Source organism: Rhodamnia argentea, chromosome 5 (assembly GCF_020921035.1).
Source record: "Rhodamnia argentea isolate NSW1041297 chromosome 5, ASM2092103v1, whole genome shotgun sequence".
Classification (NCBI taxonomy): Eukaryota; Viridiplantae; Streptophyta; class Magnoliopsida; order Myrtales; family Myrtaceae; genus Rhodamnia; species Rhodamnia argentea.
The window spans coordinates 7,879,250-7,902,252 of NC_063154.1; the positions used below are offsets into that span (position 1 = coordinate 7,879,250).

The 23,003-nt window shown below is 40.2% G+C and overlaps 4 protein-coding genes across 5 annotated transcripts; 3 read left to right on the plus strand and 1 right to left on the minus strand.

The window, feature by feature from the left end:
* Positions 1–572: 572 nt before the first annotated feature.
* On the plus strand, positions 573–5,213 carry LOC115739993 (beta-glucuronosyltransferase GlcAT14A). Its single transcript, XM_030673323.2, has 4 exons — positions 573–1,549; positions 3,865–3,940; positions 4,060–4,175; positions 4,301–5,213. Exons 1-4 carry the CDS (start codon positions 1,066–1,068, stop codon positions 4,813–4,815), a joined length of 1,191 nt encoding a protein of 396 aa, XP_030529183.1. The 5' UTR covers positions 573–1,065; the 3' UTR covers positions 4,816–5,213.
* A 1,503-nt stretch (positions 5,214–6,716) lies between these two features.
* Positions 6,717–11,782, plus strand: LOC115739992 (pentatricopeptide repeat-containing protein At1g71060, mitochondrial). 2 transcript variants are annotated; one of them, XR_004015311.2, is made up of 3 exons: positions 9,908–10,832; positions 11,217–11,291; positions 11,453–11,782. XR_004015311.2 is itself a non-coding variant. In XM_048278638.1 (2 exons), exon 1 carries the CDS (start codon positions 6,923–6,925, stop codon positions 8,537–8,539), a length of 1,617 nt encoding a protein of 538 aa, XP_048134595.1. In that variant the 5' UTR covers positions 6,717–6,922; the 3' UTR covers positions 8,540–9,001; positions 11,217–11,278. The 2 variants fall into 2 exon arrangements, 1 of the variants encoding a protein (XP_048134595.1); XM_048278638.1 differs by lacking the exons at positions 9,908–10,832; positions 11,453–11,782 and adding an exon at positions 6,717–9,001 and having other exon boundaries at positions 11,217–11,278.
* A 451-nt stretch (positions 11,783–12,233) lies between these two features.
* LOC125315119 (protein enabled homolog) lies at positions 12,234–13,306 on the minus strand. The gene is made up of 2 exons (XM_048279252.1): positions 12,921–13,306; positions 12,234–12,638 (listed from the first exon to the last, which is right to left on the minus strand). The coding sequence occupies exons 1-2, from the start codon at positions 13,198–13,200 to the stop codon at positions 12,496–12,498; spliced, it is 423 nt and encodes a 140-aa protein (XP_048135209.1). The 5' UTR covers positions 13,201–13,306; the 3' UTR covers positions 12,234–12,495.
* A 6,939-nt stretch (positions 13,307–20,245) lies between these two features.
* LOC115739994 (heavy metal-associated isoprenylated plant protein 20-like) lies at positions 20,246–21,846 on the plus strand. The gene is made up of 4 exons (XM_048278790.1): positions 20,246–20,320; positions 20,352–20,496; positions 20,698–20,773; positions 21,315–21,846. The coding sequence occupies exons 2-4, from the start codon at positions 20,419–20,421 to the stop codon at positions 21,605–21,607; spliced, it is 447 nt and encodes a 148-aa protein (XP_048134747.1). The 5' UTR covers positions 20,246–20,320; positions 20,352–20,418; the 3' UTR covers positions 21,608–21,846.
* Positions 21,847–23,003: the final 1,157 nt, after the last annotated feature.

A 23,003-nucleotide genomic window follows, 5' to 3' on the forward strand; every position in this document is an offset into this window, starting at 1 on the left:
TTTTTGCACGTCCAATCCTTAAAGACATGTTGAAAACTAAAGTCTAACAAAAATTCTTCAACACTAGAATAATTTTGAATGTCTTGCACCAAGAAAATCAAGAAACTCAAGATGATTTTCTCTTCAGATGAATTGATGGGATAAATATGTATTTCACCTCTTAGAATTTTTTTTTTTTTTTTTGGGTTCAGAAGAGAATCTCTTAGAATTATTATTATTATTTTTTTGGTCGAACTTTTAGCATTAGTTTAATCGTATGAGTATAACAACCCCATTTTCAACGGTTAGGCGGCAGCAAACCTCAAATTTTCGACAGAGCAAAATTAACTTCAGCGCGTGGCAAGCACGCCTCATGAACAGGGCGTGAGCCCCCGCCATCCCAAGAAGGACAAATGTCGTCGTGAAACTACAATCGACACTCATTTAGGAAAAAGGGCAGGAGTAATAAACGACTAAAAGACACCTTGGCGGTCGCTTGTGGACACTGTTCGTACTCTCCCTCCATGAAAAAGCAAAGTCTTAAAAAAAATCAAACCATTCTCAAGATCCCCAAATCCCATTTTGTCTGTCCTAATCACATCCGTGGAGACGGAGCGAGTCCCATGAACAACAGTGTCTCTTCTCCTCCTCCTCTCTTCTCATCGCCATCATCATCATCCACGTCCTGACAAGTCCGACCTGTGAACCCTTATCCCTCCCCCGTCGGAATCAAATCCCCCAGCCTTCTTCCCCTTACCTTTTCGGGCATAAAATCTGGTCATCATGGCGGTTAGCTGAAGAAATAGCGATAGGGGATACCGCTTCTTTCTTCTTCTTTCGGTTATCCCATTTTTGACCCCCATCTTCAGCTTTGATTTACTCCACCTTCACTTTCTTCCCCTTAGCTCACCAAGAAGTCAAGAACTTCACCAGCGCCGGGATCGGCGGTTACCCATTTCCGCAAATCCACCCCAGACAGTGAATTAGACGCGAAGTTTCCTCCTTTGATGCAATACCCATATGCCCATCTTCGCCTCTCGAGCTCCATAACCGACGCGGATTGCGGAAAGGCAGAGAGATTCACTGATGGGAGCTGAGAGAAAATGGATGGTCACGCTTTTCTCAGCCACATTCCTCTCCCTCTTCCTTCTTCTCGTCTTCTCAATCTCCGCCTTCAGCTCGCCCAAGACTCTCCCTTCGATAATTCTCCGCGGCCCGCACCACCCGCCTGCATTCGCTTACTACATATCGGGCGGGCGGGGCCAGAAGGACCGGATCCTCCGGCTGCTGCTCGCGGTGTACCACCCGCGGAACCGGTACTTGCTGCATCTCGGGAAGGAGGCCTCGGACGACGAGAGGAACAAATTGGCGGCGGCGGTGGAGGCGGTGCCCGCTATTCGGAGCTTCGGCAATGTGGATGTGGTGGGCAACCCGGATCCCTTCACGTACATGGGATCGACGAATATTGCTGCCACGCTGCGGGCCGCGGCAATTTTATTGAAGGTGGACAGCGGTTGGGATTGGTTCATTACTCTGAGCGCGTTCGATTACCCGCTGATCACGCAAGATGGTAAGCAATTTCGGAGAAAATATCCAGTTTTGTTTGTTTGTGTTCTGTCGTTAGAGAATATGTCGGATTTTGTGATAGAGTTGTTCTTTTTTTGGCCAGTATGCGAAAGAGTTGTTATTGGCGTCCCTTTGTCTGTGATTTCATGATATTAATTGAGCCAGATGCTGTGTTGGAAAACTTCTCTATTACTGGGAAGATCCATTTCTGGGTTTCTTCTTGATATGGAAAAACCGATTGCTAATTCGTGAGGGTAGATAAATTATGTTCCTTCATCATGTCAATTATAAAACGGAAAATAGAAATTCTTAGCCTCATTTGGTATGTTATTCATGAGGCAAACTGTTATTTGGACCTGTTATTATAGGATCTGTTACATTTTCTCTCGGGAAGTAATCCTCTATGGACCAAGAGGTCTTTGGTATGCTAACCTGCACTTGAGAGATAATATCAAAGCAAATTTGATTTAGTTGGAATCTGAAACATATCTAGTGAGGCTTTATTTTACATGGTGCAACAGAAAGGGCTGGTTTCCTCGTTTATGGCTTAGGTTGCTTTTGACTGGGATGTAAACCTGTCATTTCTGTTAGGCCGATGTTGATTTTCGCAACTAGTTGTCCAAATTGTACTTTTCTTTCTCTCCGGAGAGTAAGCAGGAACTTAATTCTAGGGGATCTGACTGGTACAGCTGCAGGAGGCCCCTGCTTATTCCGTTATTTAGATTCCATGGTGTTGTTTATATCCTTTAGCGATCATTATATGTGTTTTATCTATTAGGTGCTCTGTGGTGTTTGAGCAATGCATTGCATGTACATGATCCTCTCGGTGTCATGTTTTATGTAATTCTTGTCATATTACCTGGAGTCCATGACCTTTGCTTGAACCAATCTAGAGCATTCTTGCCATATGGTTGCTTTCAGAGAGATCCAGTGATCCCCATTTGAGTTGGCTGATGTGGATCCACCATGGTGGTATCATCAAGTCAGATTGAACTGTTGCAGAGTGAGGGGCAATGTCCATCAAGAGTTTAGATTACTAATTTCCTTGCTAACATTTACCTACTCCTTTTGCCACTCATATTCCTTTTAGAAACATGCTGAAATAGCTCCCAACAATTTCAAATGTTCTTCTGACTATTCCCAGCATTAACTACATGACAAACTCAGACCCAAATGCCAGTTAAACTTGTACAAGTATTTCTCTTTATTGTTCACCTGGGGTGTGAAAGTGCAAGACCAAGGATTGACCTCTTCATCAGTATGGTTGTTTCGGTGCAGCATTACATCAGGCTTTCCGCCAAGATCTTTCTGTTGTGATTGGGCATAGAACCTGTACCAATATGTTTCAGCTCTGCCTGCCTTTTGGCCTGGTATTAACTTAATCAAATATGGGCATTTGATTTCATGGAGTTCACTCATGCCAGAGCGGTGTATGCTACAGAACATTCAAAGAAGATTCAGAAATTAGACCTTGAAATTATGTCATTTGATACTGTGATAGCACGCTTTTGTAGCGAATCAATCTAGTGCAAGATCCTGACCGAAAAAAAAAAAAAAAATCTAGTGCAAGAAGGCTTTAGTTTAGTTGTTGTCAATGGTGTTGTGGATGGGTATAGCCCGGGCTGCTATGATTCCAGTTGTCTACCCCTGAGACGAGACCGACCCAATTTATATGCAAGATGTCTTTGTTAGCTTACAAGTTGCGAATGGCATTGTATTTTCATTTTGAGGGATTAGCCCTGGTTTAAACAGAGAAGGGCTAACTTTTGGGGGAGTGTGTTGGGTAAACTCAAAATGAGAAACCTTCGGGATAAGTCTTGATTACCTCTTTCCTATGACACATGAGATGTATGGACTTTGTCTGTGCATGTCCAGAAGTTGGTACATCTCGATGGCTACTATGTGCTCTGACTGTTGCGGTACATCTTGATGGTCTAACATGTTCACTGAGGCTTACATAGAAACTTTAGTGCAGGATCTTCCCTGCATGCAGACTGCCCTCAGATTCTTTAGTTTATTCCTTGTGCTTTGCTTGGCATACTTTCTTTGAATATGTTACCTATGACCTGTATACTTTTTCTCCTGTCAAGATTCATCTGCCAAAATCTCGATCTATATTGTCAATTTTTTTGAGCTCCAACACCAGAAACTAATTAGTAGTTTAAGATCCTTCTCAAGTTTGCCATCATGACATGTGTCATTTGGTCTTTCACACTGTTCTAGCAATACCTAGGCATTTCTTTTTTTCATTTTCATTGCAGCTTGCTTATACTTACTTGACAGCTAGGAAGTCCCTTGACCCTCTGGTTTCCCTTGCAGATCTCTCCCATGTTTTCTCCTCAGTCAGTAGGGATCTCAATTTTATTGATCACACCAGTGATCTTGGATGGAAAGAGTAATCTCCTCTCTCTCTCTCTCTCTCTCGCGCACACGCACACAAGAAAAGCTCTTCCAAGATGTTATTTTGGGAGGATTGTCTTAACATATCCCGATTGCGTTCTTATTCTGGTGCAGACACCAAAGGATCCAACCTATTGTGGTTGATCCTGGGATTTATTTAGCCAGGAGAACCCAAATTTTTCAAGCGACAGAGAAACGACCAACCCCTGAAGCATTTAAAGTCTTCACCGGTAAGGATTTTCTCAATGGCCATCACCTATCGAAGTATCAAGTCAGAAGCAGATTGCTCTCTAAGAAAACTCGTGTTGAGCATCGCTTGGTAGGTATAATAACTAGTGGTTGTGCCTCCATGCAGGTTCTCCTTGGGTCATGCTGAGCCGACCCTTTCTTGAATTTTGTGTTTTTGGTTGGGATAACTTGCCTCGGACCCTGCTTATGTACTTCAACAACGTGATGTTGTCGCAAGAAGCATATTTCCACTCGGTCATCTGCAATTCCCCCGAGTTCAAGAACACCACTGTAAACAGCGACTTGAGATTCATGATCTGGGACAATCCACCTAAGATGGATCCCCTCTTTCTCAACAGTTCCGACTATGATCAGATGGTCCAAAGTGGGGCTGCTTTCGCTAGACAGTTCAAAAAGGATGATCCCGTTCTGGACATGGTCGATGCACACATCCTCAAACGTGGGCCCAGCCGAGCTGCCCCGGGACCTTGGTGCACAGGCCGCAAGGGCTGGTTGATGGATCCATGCTCTCAGTGGGGTGACATTAACGTCTTGAAGCCTGGTCCGCAGGCGAAGAAGCTTGAAGATTCCATCATGAATCTTGTCGATGACATGAAGTCACAGTTGAATCAGTGCAAGTGAAGCCTTAGTACAGTTCAAAGAAGGAATGAATCATTTCCACTGACAGCGGTGCAGTCACATAGGCAATGTAAAGGGGAGCTGTCAGTGGACATACATTCTTTCAGATTGAATGAAACCGATTCTTTCGAGAGTTCCTCTCATGATCACATCACGGGGTCCAGTTCTGTGGATAATAGGAGGGGGCGGACAAGGTGAAACAAAGCAAATTCACTTCAAAGTGTGGGGCTGGCACTATGTTTTTGGGAAAGGAGATTGGATGGTGAGCCTCTCTATTAGGAAAGAGGATCTCTCTCTCTGGGCTTGCAATTTGCATGCTCTGTTTCTGCATTTGTATTGTGTAGGTTCTGCCCCTGCTTATCATTGATCACAGTTTTATTGGAGGGAAGTGCATTCTTTAACCCGCTGATGTGCTCTCTCTCTCTCTCTCTCTTGAAAACTGAATCCTGGAAACAAGATCTACTGAAAAGAAACAGTTCAGGTCATTAACATTTTCTTCACAAGACTGAAATGAGGGTTCTCAGATGCTCAGTTGCTATCCGTTAAAAGGTCCATTGAAGTCTCCAGAAAGTGATGTGGGATAATTTCGATACCCCATCTCACATACCGCTCGGACGGAGGACGACATGTGGTATTGACAAAGGGGGAACCTCTCACACACAACATAAATCTGAACGGAACTTGACTTTGATCCTAATTCATACATAAACGACGAAAGATTGGGTTAACGATTAATACACGCAAATCACAAATATAATGAGATGTGAAATAATTTTTAGGTCCCATAAGAAAAAGATCGAGCTTTGTGGGTCGCGATGACTCAAATCGGTGGATTTCATGTCCAAGATAAATCTGAATCTGTTCAGCACCTTTTTCACTCTTGTTCGAGCGTTCTCCATGAAAAACGAGTAGGGTTTGATGTCTAAGCGCTTTGACACATTGAGTTATGTTATAAAAGAATTAAGTAGTCTTATGAAATGTCTTATTTTCCTTCTAATGGCATTTCTTCATTGTAAAATTGGATAGACTCGATTTGAAACGATTGACGGCAGAAACAATAGCGTTTCATGGTTCTTTATTCGATGTCCGCTCTAAATTCTCTCTGTCTTTTTTTTTTTTTTTTCTCAATTCTTGAAAAGGGGATGTTGTCTCTCAAAGATGGTTAGGATGTTTATTCTCGTCGAATGATTAATAGTTAAGAAGATGATAATGGTTTTATTTTAATAATTGATCATACATCATACGGGAAAGACAATGCATAGAAAATTACGGGACTTTCGTTATTGAGGTGTGAAACGCGTTTAGTAAATGCACATAGGGGGATGTTGTGGGTTTAGTTGGTCGATCTGCATAAGCAATGAAGAGGGTATCAGTCTACATAACCAAAATGATTAGGTATTCTAAATACACATTCTGCATAGCATTATTAGGACTCCTAATATCGCTATGGGTAATTGCCCAACTTTTCTTCAAATAAGTTCTCTCCTTAACCAAATAACATCTTTTATTCTGCTTATATTTATTTGTCGTTTGACCGTTTAGGTTTTCTCAATGATCCACATGTTCGGGATAATTTCACAGAAATCATAAATTTGTTATATGAATGTCAATTTAGTTCTAAATTATTTAATTTGATTGATTTAGTTATAAACTTTTTGATGAATGTTGGTGTAGTTCTTGCAGTCAATTTTGACAAGAAATTGCTTGGGTAATTTTTATAATTTTTAAAAAAATTTGCTGAATTTTTTTTCCTTTTTTATTTTATTTTATTCTATTTCCCTTTGTCCATCGCTAGCCATCGTCAAGGCGTCGACAAACGGTGAGCAAAATTAGAAAAAAACGAAAAAGAAAAAGAAAGTGAAAAAAATAAAAAATCATAAAAATTATTCACGTCAAGATTGTGTTCGTGGGTTTCAATGGGATGTGGTGGGCTGCTTTCTGTCAAGAACTGGCCCGACAAGAAGCTACAACGGACGTTGCCACCTGAATCGGGGCAACGGTGGCCTTTTCCCCCGCTCCGCCATCACGATTTTGGACCGCGAGCGAGACATCCTTCTTCAGCCATCGATCGCCATTTTGTTTCCTGTCTCTCTCTCTCTATCTCTCTCTCATGGACCGTCGTCGTTTTCTCTGGCGTTCGTCAACACAAGCCCGCTTCTTCTTCGCCCCTGCTTCACCCACCTCCTCTCTCAGAGCGCTCACTCCTCCACCTCGAGCTCCAACAGACCCTTCTCTAATCCGGCTAAAGTCTCCGTCCACCTTCTGTCTCGGCTTCAGCAGATTGATAAGCAGCAGCAGCAGCTCAGGGCATACCCACGCGGCTCTCGGCGTCAGCGACGATGACCCACGTTCGGATAGGATCGCCCGGGACGCAGATGAGCTCGTAAAGATCTTGTCGAGCGCCAGCTCCGGTTCCTCCGTCGAGTCGTCCCTGGACCGCGCTGCGGTCGCGGTAATGTCGCCGACCCTGGTTGCGGAGGTTCTGAAGAAGCTGAGTAATGCAGGTGCTCTCGCGCTCTCGTTCTTCAGATGGGCTGAGAAAAGGCGAGGGTTTGAGTATAGTGCTGAGAGCTACCATGCTCTGATCGAAGCTCTAGGAAAGATCAAGCAGTTCAACTTGGTGTGGAAAGTGGTCGATGAGATGAAGCAGAGAGGGTTATTGACTAAAGAGACCTTTGGGTTGATCTCGCGCAGATACGCGAGAGCCAGGAAGGTTAAAGAAGCGATCGACGCCTTTGAGAGGATGCAGAAGTTTGGATTGAGCTTAGATTCGTCTGATTTCAATAGGTTGGTTGATACTTTGTGCAAGTCCAGAAATGTGGTGAAAGCACAGGAGGTGTTTGATAAAAGGAAGGGGCGGTTCAAGTTAGACCTCAAGTCGTACAGCATTCTACTGGAAGGTTGGGGTCAAGAAATGAACTTTTTGAGGATGATGGAAGTTTACAGGGAGATAAAGGACGAGGGGTTTGAGCTGGATGTCGTGGCTTACGGGATCATGATCAATGCGCATTGCAAGATTAAGAAGTACGATGAGGCCATCGAGTTTTATCGTGAAATGCTAGCCAAGAACTGCAAGCCTTCTCCTCATATATTTTGCACTTTGATTAATGGATTGGGATCTGAGAAGAGGTTAAGTGAAGCAGTGAAATTTTATGAGCAATCCAAGGCATTTGGGTTTGCTCCAGAGGCTCCAACTTACAATGCTCTGGTGGGTGCTTATTGCTGGTCGATGCGGATGGACGATGCTTATAGAGTTCTTGATGAGATGAGAAAATGTGGTGTTGGACCAAACTCCAGGACTTATGACATAATTCTTCACCACTTGGTAAAAGCTAGGAGATCAAAAGAAGCGTACTCGGTCTTCCAGAAGATGAGCAATGAGCCAGGGTGCGAGCCAGCTCTGAGTACATATGAGATCATAGTGAGGATGTTTTGCAATGAGGACAGGACGGATATGGCATTGAGAGTTTGGAAACAAATGAAAGACAAGGGAGTCCTTCCTGGAATGCACATGTTCTCTACTGTGATTGCCAGCCTTTGCCATGAAAATAAATTGGATGATGCTTGCAAGTACTTTCAGGAGATGATGGACGTGGGTATTCGTCCTCCGGCTAATACGTTTAGCAAGTTGAAGCAATGTCTCCTGGATGAGGGACGGAAGGATGATGTTCTAAGTTTTTCTAGGAAGATTGACAAATTGAGGAAAACACCGCTCGTCACATTGTAATACGCCAGAAGATTCTGGCCTCATGATAATGCCTTGGGTTGTTAATTTTCTGGCCTTAAGGTATATTGACTCTGACAGCCTCTGTCGGATGCATCTGCAACTGTGTGAGTAGCTTAAGGACTGACAGTGGTACTGGAAAACCCATTTTGTAAGCAAGGACTTGAGCTAGGATCAGGTGGGAGATGGATGGAAATGCTAACTTCATTCACTTGCTCGCACTTCTCTGTCGAATCACTCCTAATTTTCTCATCCTGTTCGCCCTTCTCCATCTCTACCTTTACCATTCCCAAACTCAGCCTGTCTTCTTTAGCTGCTTTATTGTTACAGTGCCGCCTTTTGCTAGGCATGGGGAGAAGGACCAGAACCTCCCAGTTAATCCCTACTTCATATTTGTAACCTAAAGTCTCGTCTTGTCACTGATGCTCTGAGCGCGTTTGATTGCCCCGTTGATCACACTAGATGGTAAGCAATTTCGGGAAAAATAGCCAATTTTGTTTGCTTGTGTTCTGTGTTTAGGGAATATGTTGGATTTAGTGACATTGTTCGTTTGTGAAAGAATTGTTATTGGCGTCTCTTTGTCTGTGATTTCATGATATTGGTGGAACCAGATGCTGTGTTGGAAAACTTTTCTATGGCTGGGAAGTTCCTTTTCTGGATCATTTCTTGATATGGGAAAACTGATTGCTGATTTGCGAGGGTTGAAAACTTACTTGCCTTCACATATCAATTGTAGAAAAAATGGTAAATTCTTCCCCTCATTTGGTCTGTTTTGATGAGGCAAACTGTTATTTTGGCCTGCTATTATAGGATCTGTTACATGTTCTGTCGATGACTAATCCTCTATGGACCAAGAGGTTTTTGGTATGCTAACCTGCTCTTGAGAGATTATATCAAAGCTAATTTGATGTATCCGGTATCTAAAACTCTGACGAGGGTCTTATTCTACATGGTGCAACAGGAAGAGCTGTTTTTCTCGTTTTTGGCTTGGGTTGCCTATGAATGAGATGTACTTTTCTCTCTATCCTAAGAGTAAGCAGGAAGTGGATATTAGGGGATCTGACTGGTATAATTGTAGGCCCCTGCTTATTCCATACCTTAGAGACCATGGTGTTGTTTATATTTGTGAGCCTTTTTTTGTGTTTTATCTAATTGGTGCTTTGTGGTGTTTGAGCAATTCATGACATGAAGATGATCATCTTGGTATCGTGCTTTACGTGATTCTTACCACACTGCCTGGAGTCCATGACTTTTGCTTTAAGCAATCTTCACATTCTTGCCATATTGTTGTTTTCAGAGAGATCCAATGATCACCATTTGAGTTTATTGATTCACCGTGATAGTACCATCAAGACCATTTGAGTTTGTTGATTCACCATGATAGTACCATCAAGTCAGATTGAACTGTTGCTGAGTGAGAACCAATGTCCATCAAGAATTTAGACTTCTAATTTCCTTGCTAACATCTGCTTACTCGTTATGCCACTCATATTCCCTGTAGAAATATGCTGAAATAGCTTTGAAAAATTTAAAATGTTACCCTGACTATGCTCACCATTAACTACATTATACTCAGACTTAAAAGCAGTTAAGCTTGCACAAGCATTTCTTGTTAGTGTTCTCCTAGGTTGTGAAAGTAGAAGGCAAGGATCAACCTCCTTGTCAGTATGGTTGTTTTGGTGCAGCATTAGATCAGGTTTTCTGCCAAGATCTATCTGATGTGATTGGGCAATATAACTGTGCCTAGATATTTCAGCACTGCCTGCCTTTTGGCCTAATATTAACTTGGTCAAATTTGGGCATTTGATTTTTTGGAGTTCTCTTGTGCCTGAGTGGTGCACGCTAGAAAACATGCATAGAAGATTCGAAATTAGACCTTGGAATTGTGTCATTTGATACTGTGATAGCACGCTAATATAGCGAACTCCAAAATAGTGCTAGAAGGCTTTTGGTCGTTGTCAAGGGTGTTGTTGACGAGTGTAACCCAGGCTGCTATAATTCCAGTTGTCTACCCCTGAGACAAGAGACTGACCCAATTTATATGCAAGGGTGACTCATCTAATGAGATGTCTATAATAACTTACAAGTTGCGAGTGGCATTGTATTTTCACTTCGAAGGATTGGCCCTGATTGAAGGGCTAATCTTTGGAGGTGTGCAGGGGTGAAACACGAAATGAAAAAACTTAGGGATAGGTGTTGATCACCTTTTTTTCATTACACGAGATGTATGGTCTTTTTTTGTGCATGTGCAGAAGCTGGTACATCTTGATGGCTACTAAGTGCTTTGACTGTTACGGTACATCTTGATGGACTAAGATGTTCTCTTAGTCTTACATAGAAAATTTACTGCAGGATCTTCCCCTTCATGCGGCTGCCCTCAGATGCTGTAGTTGTTTCCTTGTGCTTTGCTTGACAAACTTTCCACCTATGACCTGGATACTTTTCTCCTGTCAAGTTTCATTTACCTCTGTCGTGATTCATATTCTCAATCTTTTTTGAACTCCAATACCGGAAACTAATTAGTACTTCAAGATCCTTCTCGAATTTGCCATTGTGAGATGTGCCATTTGGTCTTTCACACTGTTCAAGCACTACATCAGCGTTTCTTGTCAATCATTTTCATTGCAACTTGCTTATACTTATTTGGCAGCTGGCCTTGATCGTCTGGTTTCCCTTGCAGATCTCTCCCATGTTTTCTCCTCGGTTAGCAGGGATCTCAATTCTATTGATCACGCCAGTGGTCTTGGATGGAAGTGTAATCCTCTCTCTCGTTCTCTCTCTCTCTCTCTCTCTCACACACACACACACACACACACACACACACACACACACAAAACAGGGAAAAAAAATGCTCTTTCAAGATGTTTTGGGAGGATTGTCTTAATAAATCCTGATTGTGTTCTTATTCTGGTGCAGACAGCATAAATTCCACCCTATGTGATTGATCCAGGACTATATTTAGCCAGGAGAACGCAAATATTTCAAGCGACATAGAATGATCAACTGCCGAAGTATTTTTAGTCTTCACCGGTAAAGATTTTTGCTATGGCTATCACCTATTATAGTATCAAGGCAGAAGCAGATTGGTCTACAAGCACCCACGTTGAGCATCTCTTGATAGGTCTATTAACTGGTATCTGTGCTTCCACGCAGGTTCTCCTTGGTTCATGTTGAGCCAACCATATCTTGAGTTTTGGGTTTTTGGTTGTGATAACTTTCCCCTAAAATAAGATTATCCCTTTTATATGATCTACTTTAGATATCCGCGCATAGATGCATCGACATTACACTCCCTCAACAATGTGATGTTGTCGCAAGAAGCATATTTTCACTACTCATCTGCAATTCAGATTCCCCTGAGTTCAAGAACACTGCCGTGACCAGAGATCTGAGATTCATGATCTGGGACAATCCACCTAAGATGGATCCTCTCTTTCTAAACAGTTCCGACCATGGTCGGATGGTCCAAAGTTGGGCTGCTTTCACAGAACAGTAGAAGGATGATCCTGTTCTGGACATGGTCGATGCACGTATTCTCAAACGCGGGTCCAGCTGAGCTGCCTCCCGACCTTGGTGCAGATTGATATGCTAAAGGACGGGATATTCAAAATGCACATCTATAGCCGGTGATCCGGGGTGCATCAAATACTTGCATAATTTGAAGTGTATCCTCGAATTCACAGAAAGAACGGGAAGTTCATCTTTTATAGGTGCAGAAATACATGCATCAAAGGCGATAATGTATAGAACACTAAGAACTCGTATGCTTGAACTCACAAAAAAAAGCAAAGTTATGAAAGCAACGTATAAAAGCCAGATCTTTCCTAGCCATTCCACGCCAAAAACGACGTTGGTAGTGATCACAAACACATCTGCTTCCAAATCAGGACTTGAAACAGTATCTAGTCAATTGTAAACCTCAAAAATGAAAAGAGAATGTATCAGTGTGGCTAGGGTTTTCACGATTTCACTTTATCGCCATGGCCGCGCGTCTTAATGTGGAAGCAGATCTGGCGGATGCTTCGGCTTGCGGTTTTGACACGCGTGCCGCTGACTTTAATCTGCACGTCTTCGAGCTGTGACGACTTGGAGCTGGAAATGCCTGGAATAATGCACTGGCGTTAGAACTTACACATCGTGTGTAATCGGATGATTTTCCATTGATCGAAACAACAAAAGAAGATTAATAGAGTTTCGAAACATTATGTAGAACACTATAATGCCAGCACTTTTTTGTGCTATTGCCACTCATGTACACGTAGGATGTACATACGTGTCTCGCGCGCGTATGCAAATGCAAGAGCAAGAGAAGTGTCTATTGACATATAATCTTGCAAAAAAAAAAAAAAAATTTCCGACGAAGATGAGAAGGGGGCAGGCTTACCTATTTTAGCTATAACCGGGGCCGCCGTCCCCTTTGAAGATGGAAGCGAAAGCGAAGCTGTTTCTAAGGATGGCATGGAAGATGGTATCGAAGGCGTAAGTGTACGGGAAGCCGGTTTTGGACCCGAATATGGTGGCGGAGGTGGATACTGAACCGGGTATGGATATGGATATGGATAAGGATACGGATACGGATAATGATGCGGCGGTGGCAGAGCATCACCTCCGGTCTCTGGTATGGAGTGACGAGCACCCATCTTCTTCACTTCAATCACGAACATGTGGAAATAACCAAGGACCCCTTGCCAACGATGGACGAGTTGGTGATGTAGAGTCTTGTATTTCTTGACGTCTCTTCTTTTTATAAAGCAACTACACAACTTATTAAATGGCGGTTTCCATTGATATTGAATGCAAAGATTGGATTTTATTCGATAATAAAGTTTCGGAGATTGTGGTCTCGCGAAACAGCATCCAGTTTTCATTTGCAAGATATTCTCTTGCCATGCATAAAATAGATTTTTTTACCAAAATATTACTGTTCTAAATCAATTAAGGGATTCTTTTACTTAATTGAACCCCATAAGTCAAAACTAAATGTTGCTATTATCAGAATAACATTAGATTTTCATCATTAGCTCTTCAGATTATGAGCATTTAAATTTCAATGTTTATTTTTCAGTTTTGTCAAACTTCGTGTTTTTTTCACCTTCTGTTCTTTAAAAGTGATTTTATTTTGCTGAATCACTTTGGAATGCATATGTATTGTACAATTAAATATATATTAATATTATATGACACCTAAATAAAAGGAAAAGTGTCAAAAAAGTCATAAACCTATTGCATTGGTGCCAATTCAATCCTAAACTTTTTTTTGTGTGTCAATTCAGTCCTAAACCTTTTGTATTGGTGCCAATTAAGTTCTAAACCTTTTATTAGTGCAAATTCAGTCATAAACCTTTTACAATAGTGCCAATTTAGTCCTAAAATTTTTTCATTTATGCCAATTGAGTCAATTCCATCAATTTTGATTGGAAATCACTGGCATGGACGTCAATTATCCTACGTGACACGGTTGGCACTAGCATGGATATTTTTTAATTTTTTTTTTAAATTTTAAATAATTTTTAAAAATAATTTTGTTAAAAACCAAAAAAATGCTTAAAAAATTATTTAAAATATTAAAATAATATTAAAAACTATCCAAGTTAGCTCTAGCCGTGCCATGTAGGACAATCGATATCCACGTCAGCGATTTTCGGTCAAAATTGGTCGGATTAACTCAATTGGTATAAATATAAAAAATTTAGGATTGAATTGACAACAATACAGAAGGTTTAGGACTAAATTAGTACCAATAAAAGGTTTATGATTTAATTGGCACCAATGCAAAATGTTTAAGACTGAATTGGCATAAAAAAAAGGTTTAGGACTGAATTGGCACTAATGCAATAGGTCTAGGACTTTTTTGACACTTCTTCCCCCAAATGAATAAGGTGAAAACCGTTTTGCTCCGTTCATTCATTCGGGGAGAGTATTGTGCACGTTGAAAATAAACTGAATTCATTGTTTGATACTTCTTTATATAATAAAAAGAATTCAAAGACACTTTCTACCTCAAATTTGGCTAAAAAGATTTGTGTCCATAGCTGATATGGAATAAATGGAGAAAAATTATATATAATTGAGAGAAAGATGAAATGGTAATTTCAATGGACCATCAGATAAACGTGTTCATCCCTCAAATCTCTCGTTAATTGTAATTTCCTCTTAAATATTTCCACTTAAGGTAATCTAGACTATACTTATCTTCTTTTGATTTTGTTTCTTTTTTACACATACATGGTATGAGCTCTCTTCTGCCAGTATTAACAAAAGGAAACCATCTTTGTATTTGGATTGTGATTTCAAACCAAAAGTTACCAATAAAAAGTCCTAAATTTATTGCATTGTATGAATTCAGTTTTAATCCTTTCAATTTGGCCAATTTATTCATAAGCATTTTGAGAATTTTTCAATGCAGTCCATTTGGCTGGAACTTGATGACCTGGATGCCGCGACCCTAATGTGGAAATTTTCGATTTTTTTGTTTGTTGTGTTTGCATTTGTTTGAACTTTTCTTTCTTTTATTTTTTAAATTATTAAGGGCCGATGGGGGGCTACTAGTCACTAGTTGAGGCCCGACGACTCCAGTTGGCCACTGGACAAGGGTTGTAACCCTTGCTCACAGCTGCGCGAGGCGAGTTCTCGTTAGTCGCAGTATGGGCTTGGGGATTTCACTCATAGTTGGGTGAGCGTTGCGACCCTCGATCAGCTTTGAGCGAGGGCCACTAGCCCTTGCCCAATGGTTGGCAGGGGCCCTTGCCCAATGGTTAGCAGGGGCTTGCAACCTTTGCTCACAACGGAGTGAGGGTCGCAAGCATATGCCTTTGTTGGTGAGGACTCGCAACCCTTGCCCAGTGGCCGGTGAGAACTTGCAGAGCTTGGGCCTTGCCCAATGGCCAACAAGGGCTCACATGCCCTTACTTAATGGTCAGCGGGGGTCGTCGAGCGTCGGCCGACCTTAACAATTAAAAAAGAAAAAAAAAGTTAATAAAAATTTCAGAAAATTCAAAAAAATAAATTATCTTAAAAAATTCAGTTCGGTGTTGGTCGTGCCACGTTGGATGACCAATGTCCACATCATCAATTTCCAGCCAATATTGGCCGAACTCGCATTAGTAAATTGTCAAAAAATTTATGATTATATTCGCCAAATTGAAAGATTTGTGACCAAATTGACGCAAGTGCAATAGACCGGAATCTTTTTGTTTTTGTCAAAAGATACTCTGTCTTGCACATATGTAAAATCCGCATAAATTTCGCCTGAATCAGAATTTCAGTTTCCAGGTTCGAGAACTCCCACAAGCAATATATACAAAACAACAGTAAGTAATCTCAAGATTTTTTCCCCAAGCCACATTCTCTGCACACTGTTTTTCACAAAAGAGGGCTCTTTCAATCTTACTATCTAACGGGGGTATTTTGTGCCAGATAATCTTCTATATACCTTTTTCTTAATTTTTCAATTTTCAGTATCTCAGACAATCAAGAGAAACGTAAAGATTTACCTTTTTAATAGCACAAAAACGATTTTTCTAGAAAAAGTTGATCACCCAACTAATATTGTATCAATATAGATTCGATATCTAATAATATCTTAACAATAATACTATCCTTGATATTGGAGCTTTTAGGGATATCAATATTTATGAGATTAGATACTTAAAGATGATAATGTAATATACAGGAAGTGATCATAGATTTTGAACCATTTTAATTGTGTTTTTGTTGTGAATTTGATGAACCATATATCAAATTTGTTAAGCCTATGGATGTGTATATAATATAGCCATTGTATTAGTTAAAGGATATTTACCTACTTCCCTCTCTAAGAGAGGTAGTTTATATTAGTCTAATTGTCAATTTATTATATAATGAACAATAATTCTAACATTATACTATTTACCATTATTTGTAAAAAAGAATTTGTCGAAAGAAAATTGTATTTATCACTCAAAAGAATACATGAGAAGTGCATAGATTTTGTAGTAAAGCAAATTGAAAGAGAGAAAAGCACAAAATACTACAAAACAAAAACTATTCCCCGAAAACGAGGAGGATCAATAGAGTACCAGCGTGGTTAAGCATACTACTCGTTCTATAGGAAAGAATCTGTCACGTATGTGTTAAGCAAAATAATCGATAGTCCGATCATTGAATCTTGTATCATTATCGGTGATGAGCACATGCCATAAATTCATTCTCAAGTAACTATGGCATTGTCAGTTGGCGGTGCAAACTTAGGTTCGACTTCTTGTACACTATTGTCAAACAAAACAGGTTGAACAATCATAGATTTAACATTTGGAAGAGCAGATCTTCGTGGTTGAGACGAAATAGCTCCTGCGATCACCATTAAAACTGAAGGCATAGGGGGTATCGAATCTCAAAAACATATTTATTAAACTCCTACATCTAGATCGGGAGATGATAGTTCCTAAGAGAATTAGATCGAGAGGGTTCAAACTCAAAACTAGATCTAGACCCTCTCCCATGGTTGAAGGTTGGAGAACACAGTGGAGAGAGAGAAAAAGACTTTCCGTTACATATAAAGTTAATTGCTTTTTTTTTTTAAAATAGAGTTTTTTTTCCTCAGAATTTTAATATAAGCATATATTTTATTAAGAGTTAATACAACGAAAAACTCCAAACTAATACACGTATGACAAATTTGTCCGACACTTATTTTTTTACCATCAAAAATCATAAATTAGTACACGTGATAAATTTATCCTGACCAATTTTTTTTACAACCAAATACCCCAATTTTGTGCACCTATACAAATTTATGATCTTTGTTAGTTCACGTTAAATTGAGTTATTACCACAAAAAATTTCAAATTAGTACAACCGCCACAAATAGGGGATAAAAAGCCCAAACTAGTATACCGATCAACTGTCACGTGTTATTCAACTCGGCATTGACGTTAAAATTTAACGGAAGTTAACCGATGGTAAATTTGTCATAGGTGTACATTTAGGATTTTTTTTTCATGGTATTGACCCTTTTTTTTAAAATTTAAACACTAACAATAATTTCAGTTACCGTGTTATTATAACTTTGAGAACACTTTTACTAGTTAGGAAATGTTTCTAGCTTTACGAAAAGAGAATTTTTTTTTTACGCTATCAAAATGCATTCTTTTTAGATTTTCTCTTACTTGATTGATATGTTAGATTCAGCGACAAAAGAGAACCACATAGAGGTTTTTTTTTTTTAGTCCCTAAACCACGTAGACGTTTACATAGCACAAAGTAACCTCACTAGGTATGTAACAATGAAAGCGCCTTTTTCTTTGGGAAAATAAAAAAATCTACAAAGAGTGTGAGTTTGGAAGAAAGCTCATCGTATCAAAAGGTCAATTTTTCTTGATCTCATTATATATGTGTGTGTATATATATATACACATAAACATATCATTGAAATAAAAACGTGATCAAGTACATCTCATCGCACATCCGTCCGTTCCTAAGGCCGGACACGTTAGGGAGGAGGCTCGATTTTTTAAGACATTAACTTGTAAAATTGGTGGAAAATGACGGGTTGAGACCAGAGAAATCGAACGTTTTGTTAATTGAAAAGTTACGTACACCCAAACCCCAACTAACTCTTTGTATAGCTGGCCCCCCTTCGCCTTCAATGATTGATCAAGATCATATGTCCCCAACGCAATTTAATGAACCCCTTGTCAAGTTAGATCCTAGTCAAAACCATGAATTCAATTAAGAAATCGACTTCTCTAATTGTCACCATTCGATTCCTGAGGTAACGTCCCATTGATGCAAGTGGTCTCGGCAAATCCGCACCACAAGCAAGGAAAAAATCATCTAATTTTTACTTAATTTACACTTATCACTTCCATCATTGGCGGAACAAAAGTAATAAATATGCAAGATATATAATGTTGAATTTTTCTGGGTTTTTGGATTTCCCAAATTTCAAGGTTGTATTCTGTGGCCTCATGCCCGGAGTTCGTGGTCTCTTCCCTCCTTTGACTAACGCGTGGCCATTATTCAAAATATAATTTTTGCTTGGTTACAGTTTGATTCATGTGTATATGTCACTGTTACAGAGTTGTCATCCTCTTAGTCTTACTGTTGATCGGGTCACATCAAACGGATGTTACCAGAGAAATGACCAATTCCAATCATATCACATAATAACCTAATCATCTACACAATGAAATCAATCGTCCCAAAAAGTCCTTTCAATTGGAATAATTATCCAAATAGTATTAAATCTATTGACATGACAGCCAATTCACTTCTAAATCATTAAATTGTATTAATTTAATCCTAAATTTTTTTAAAGATTTACTAATTGCTCAGATTTGGGGTGAGGATTGCGCCGTCCCTAAGATTTCGGCCAGCAATCCCTCGCGGGGGAGGGCAAGGCCTCGCCTAGGGCTAGCAAGGGTCGTTGAGTTTTGAAAAGGCCCAGGCAACCTCCACTGGCGACCATCGGCAAGGGCTTGGCCCCACCCGTTCATTTGACTTTGGTTTTAAAAAAAAAACATATTTAGCTTTTTCTTAATCTAATTTAGTATTTTGACAAAAAAAAAATCTAATTTATTTTCTATTTTTTCTATTTTTAATTTTCTTGAAAAGAAAAATAAAAAAAATAAAAAAATCGAACAAATGTTCAAATGTTATAAAAAAAAAGTTCACATCGGCGTCGATCATGCCATTTAGGATACCGATGTTCACATTAGCGATTTCCATCCAAAATTGGCTCAATGAACTCAATTGACAAAATGTAAAAAATATTTAGGACTCAATTGGCAAATAAATGATTTAAATTGGCAAAAATGCAATAAATTTAAGAGTTTTTGCCAATTTTCCATTGATTTTGTGGGCGCTTTGAAAAGATAGTATCCTAAACCTTTTGATGTCATGTCAGCAATTTATAGCTAAAATTGGTTGGAAGAATCACATGGGCATATCATTTAAAGGTATAGTCAAATTGGCCAAATCGAAATGTTTATGACTAAATTGGCATTTGACAACCGTACAATAAGTTTAGGACATTTTCGATAATTTTTTCAATTAAAAATAGAGTGTCTTAGTCGAGTTGAAATTCATGGAGCCGAGCCCAAACTCGCCAATTCTAAGCTCGAGAGACTCGCGAGCCTAATCGATTTTTTTACGGAATTTTTTCTTCATGTTAGGTTAAATACACATAAAATTTCCTCATAATCACACAATATACCAACATTATACAGGCTTTTTTGAAATTGCTCGAGCCCTACGCCCTTCATAAATTTATCGTTGTCGAGTCCAGCTCGAGCGCAAATTTCAATACCCAATCGAGCTCGAGTCAAGTTTTGAACATCGAAAATATGTGAATCGAGTTGAGTTGAGTCGAGTCGAGCTCAAGATTGGCCCCGCATCGGCCCCGATTCGCATTGGACGGCATTCCCAGGGAGGAAAGCAAGCAAGCAGCTCGATTGACAGCCAGGCGCTCATCAATCATCCCACATAAGTGACATACCATAATCAGAAAACCCCAAAACATGTCAATTATTATATTGTTAAGGGTAGCTTTCGTTTGGCTCCCGAAGAAACATCGTGTGTCGGGGCGAGACGGAAGCCCCCACTTGTACGGCAAGATATTTCGGAGAACGGCGAGGTTTTCATTTGGAGACAGTTCATCCTACGTTGTTGTCTCTATTATTACCATCTTTCTGCGCGTAACTTGCGTCCCAGTTCACCATTATATAAATGGTGTGTGTGAGACAGACGGATAGAGAGAGCCAGCCAATTCACTCCAGACCTTCCATTGCCTTCTCCCTCTCTCTCTCTCTCTCTCTCTCTCTCTCTCTCTCTCTTTCTCTCTCTCTAGAGCTAAGCTTGTTCTGTATCAGTTCTTTGCTCTTGAGAAACAAGAAGTAAAGAAGATGGGAGTGCTGGATCGTCTCTCCGACATCTTCGACTTCGATGTCTCCAAGCCACGGAAGAAACGCAAGCCCATGCAGGTTTCTTTCCTTCCTTTTTCTCTCCCCCGGTTCCCTCTCTTGCTTTGCATTTCGATGGATCTTTAGTTTTCGTTACTTCTTGAGTATGCTGTTGCTCAAAGTCTTGAACGCCCGCTGTCTTTCTCTCTCTCTCTCTCTTCCTTGGATCCCTTCAGTTGTCTTTCTCTAACTGTAGCCCCTGTCCGGGTTGTGAATTCTCAGACAGTTGACATCAAGGTGAAGATGGACTGTGACGGCTGCGTAAGGAGAGTCCGGAACGCTGTTTCGTCCATGAAAGGTTTCTCTCTTTCCCTGCTCATATACATAGCTGTTATCATCATAAGTCTAGTGCGTTAGGATGCGCGTGTGATTTGTATTAGCAAAATTTTATCTTGGAAAATTGACGTGATGTAAAACAGCTAATATATCTTAATTGGCCTATAATTCATTAGTTTAAGCTTTTGAATGAAAATTGATATAATTTGATATGTTGACGGGCTCAGATTTGCGCTCTCTCTTAGCGATCTCCCCCCGACGAAGGTATCGGATTTCTGCGTCATAGTTACGATTAAGATGGTATCGCAATATCGCATCGAGATATTGTGTCAATTCTGACTTATCTTGGACAAAATTTCCTACTGTTGGAGGCCTCAGTCACTCAGTCGAAGTTATAGTATTAGTTCTGTAAATCCGTGATAAAACCTCCATCACATCCAAGACCCACTTCCATGTCTCCATATCACCTCCGTTTGTTTCTTTACATATCATCCTCGCCACGAAAAGGAAAACAAGCCCTAGGCTTTCGCTGATTAATCAAGCCGATTTTCCTTTGTTCATAGGTGTGAAATCGGTGGACGTGGACAGGAAACAAAGCAAGGTGAGCGTGAGCGGCTACGTCGAAGCGGGCAAAGTACTGAACAAGGTGAAGAGCACGGGGAAGAGGGCGGAGCTTTGGCCGTACGTGCCGTACAACTTGGTGGCGTATCCCTATGCCCGTCAGGCCTACGACAAGAAAGCGCCCTCCGGCTACGTCAAGAACGTGCCCCAGGCCCTCGCGAGCCCTGGCGGCCCCGAGGAGCACTTCACCACCCTCTTCAGCGACGAGAACCCTAACGCATGTTCCATCATGTGAACAACATATGAAACGGAAAGCAAATAGAAGAGAAAGGTTAGTGCAGCTAGATACTTTTGTCCATGTATAAAACGGTCCTTTGGCCTGCTGTAGTTCGAATTTTGTCGGTTTAGGTTTTAGGAGCTTATGTCTCGAGGTCTTTCATAGGTTTCTTTGATGTAATCTTGTGTTATTTTGGTACCTTTCCATGGTTTCTAGCGATGAAGGGACAGATCAGCATCGATCTTAATTTTTCCAAATCTTGACAAATTGTATGGGACAAAGTTTCACAGAATTTCGTATTTGCTTCATGAGTGGAGTACAAAAAAAAATTGACGTGACTGACGTTAATGGGAGAATTAGAGAGGGATCTAAGCGTGGATAAACTGAGCTCCTGTTGGTAGAGATGCTGAGGCTCGAGCTACGAGTCGAGGTACGTTTGGAAGACAGATATGCCAAGTAGAAAAATTAAAAGTTAAGGGATTCGATATAAAAATATGAGGATAAATGGACAAGAAGTGAAGTTTTTTTCAAACAGGACATGAAAATTTGAACATGGAGATACTTATGGAAACATAGGCTCTGTCGCCAAAAAAATTTTATTTCAAGTTTTAAAGAAAAATGATGATTTGTATGGCTAGAATCTTAGTCAAATTTTATTTATTTTTCCCTATCGACGACAATTTATGTTTAAATATGATCATGGAGGATTAAAATATTCTTCTTTAATTCGTTTTTCTAAGCTATGCTAAAGGTCATTTTTAGAGAAATATTTTTCAAATTATTTATTTTTCGCTAAACAAACGTACCCTGAGTTTAGAGTATAAAGAAATTAATCATGGAGACACTAGACCTATAGACACGACAGCCCCTTCTAGTTCATGAAGAAATTGACTCGACGTGTCTCTCTTGCGATTATACCGTAATACAACTAATCAGTTCACCCTAATCAACAACTAAACTGACGTACTTATCTAAGACAGTGATTGCATAAAATCATCATGATCGATCTCTTCACAAGCCGTGAACGTAGTAAAAACTTAGTCATTCGACATGTCTTTTTTGAAAGTCAATGATCGATGATGCTCGTCAGCGTGATTTTCTACTGATCATCATGGCAATCTTTGTGTGTCATTCCCAAAGGATTAAAACAATGCAGGACAAATAATTTTTGTACCAAAATTGGGAAAACGTGGAAGCCCGAGGAATTTTTTATTTTTATTTTCCAGAAATGGCAACACCATCCTCTTCTGTCCAGCATGTTATAAAAATGCACTTGATTTGATTCAATGGTGATTAGTTTCTAGCCCCCATATGAGTCAAGCATTCTTAATTCGCCATGCATGGAAGAGAGGATTAAGTTAATTGGATCGGATCGGATGGTGATTTTAGCAAACCCTTTCGAATGGCGCATCAA

Bases quoted from the DNA above. Each gene is read 5' to 3' on its own strand.
- LOC115739992 (XM_048278638.1), top strand. From the start codon at position 6,923: ATGGACCGTCGTCGTTTTCTCTGGCGTTCGTCAACACAAGCCCGCTTC.
- LOC115739994 (XM_048278790.1), top strand. From the start codon at position 20,419: ATGGGAGTGCTGGATCGTCTCTCCGACATCTTCGACTTCGATGTCTCC. The intron at 20,497-20,697 runs GTTTCTTTCCTT...GTGAATTCTCAG, and splicing joins AGAAACGCAAGCCCATGCAG to ACAGTTGACATCAAGGTGAA. The intron at 20,774-21,314 runs GTTTCTCTCTTT...CTTTGTTCATAG, and splicing joins CGCTGTTTCGTCCATGAAAG to GTGTGAAATCGGTGGACGTG.
- LOC115739993 (XM_030673323.2), top strand. From the start codon at position 1,066: ATGGGAGCTGAGAGAAAATGGATGGTCACGCTTTTCTCAGCCACATTC. The intron at 1,550-3,864 runs GTAAGCAATTTC...TTTCCCTTGCAG, and splicing joins CCCGCTGATCACGCAAGATG to ATCTCTCCCATGTTTTCTCC. The intron at 3,941-4,059 runs GTAATCTCCTCT...ATTCTGGTGCAG, and splicing joins AGTGATCTTGGATGGAAAGA to ACACCAAAGGATCCAACCTA.
- LOC125315119 (XM_048279252.1), bottom strand. From the start codon at position 13,200: ATGTTCGTGATTGAAGTGAAGAAGATGGGTGCTCGTCACTCCATACCA. The intron at 12,639-12,920 runs GTAAGCCTGCCC...GCATTATTCCAG, and splicing joins CCCGGTTATAGCTAAAATAG to GCATTTCCAGCTCCAAGTCG.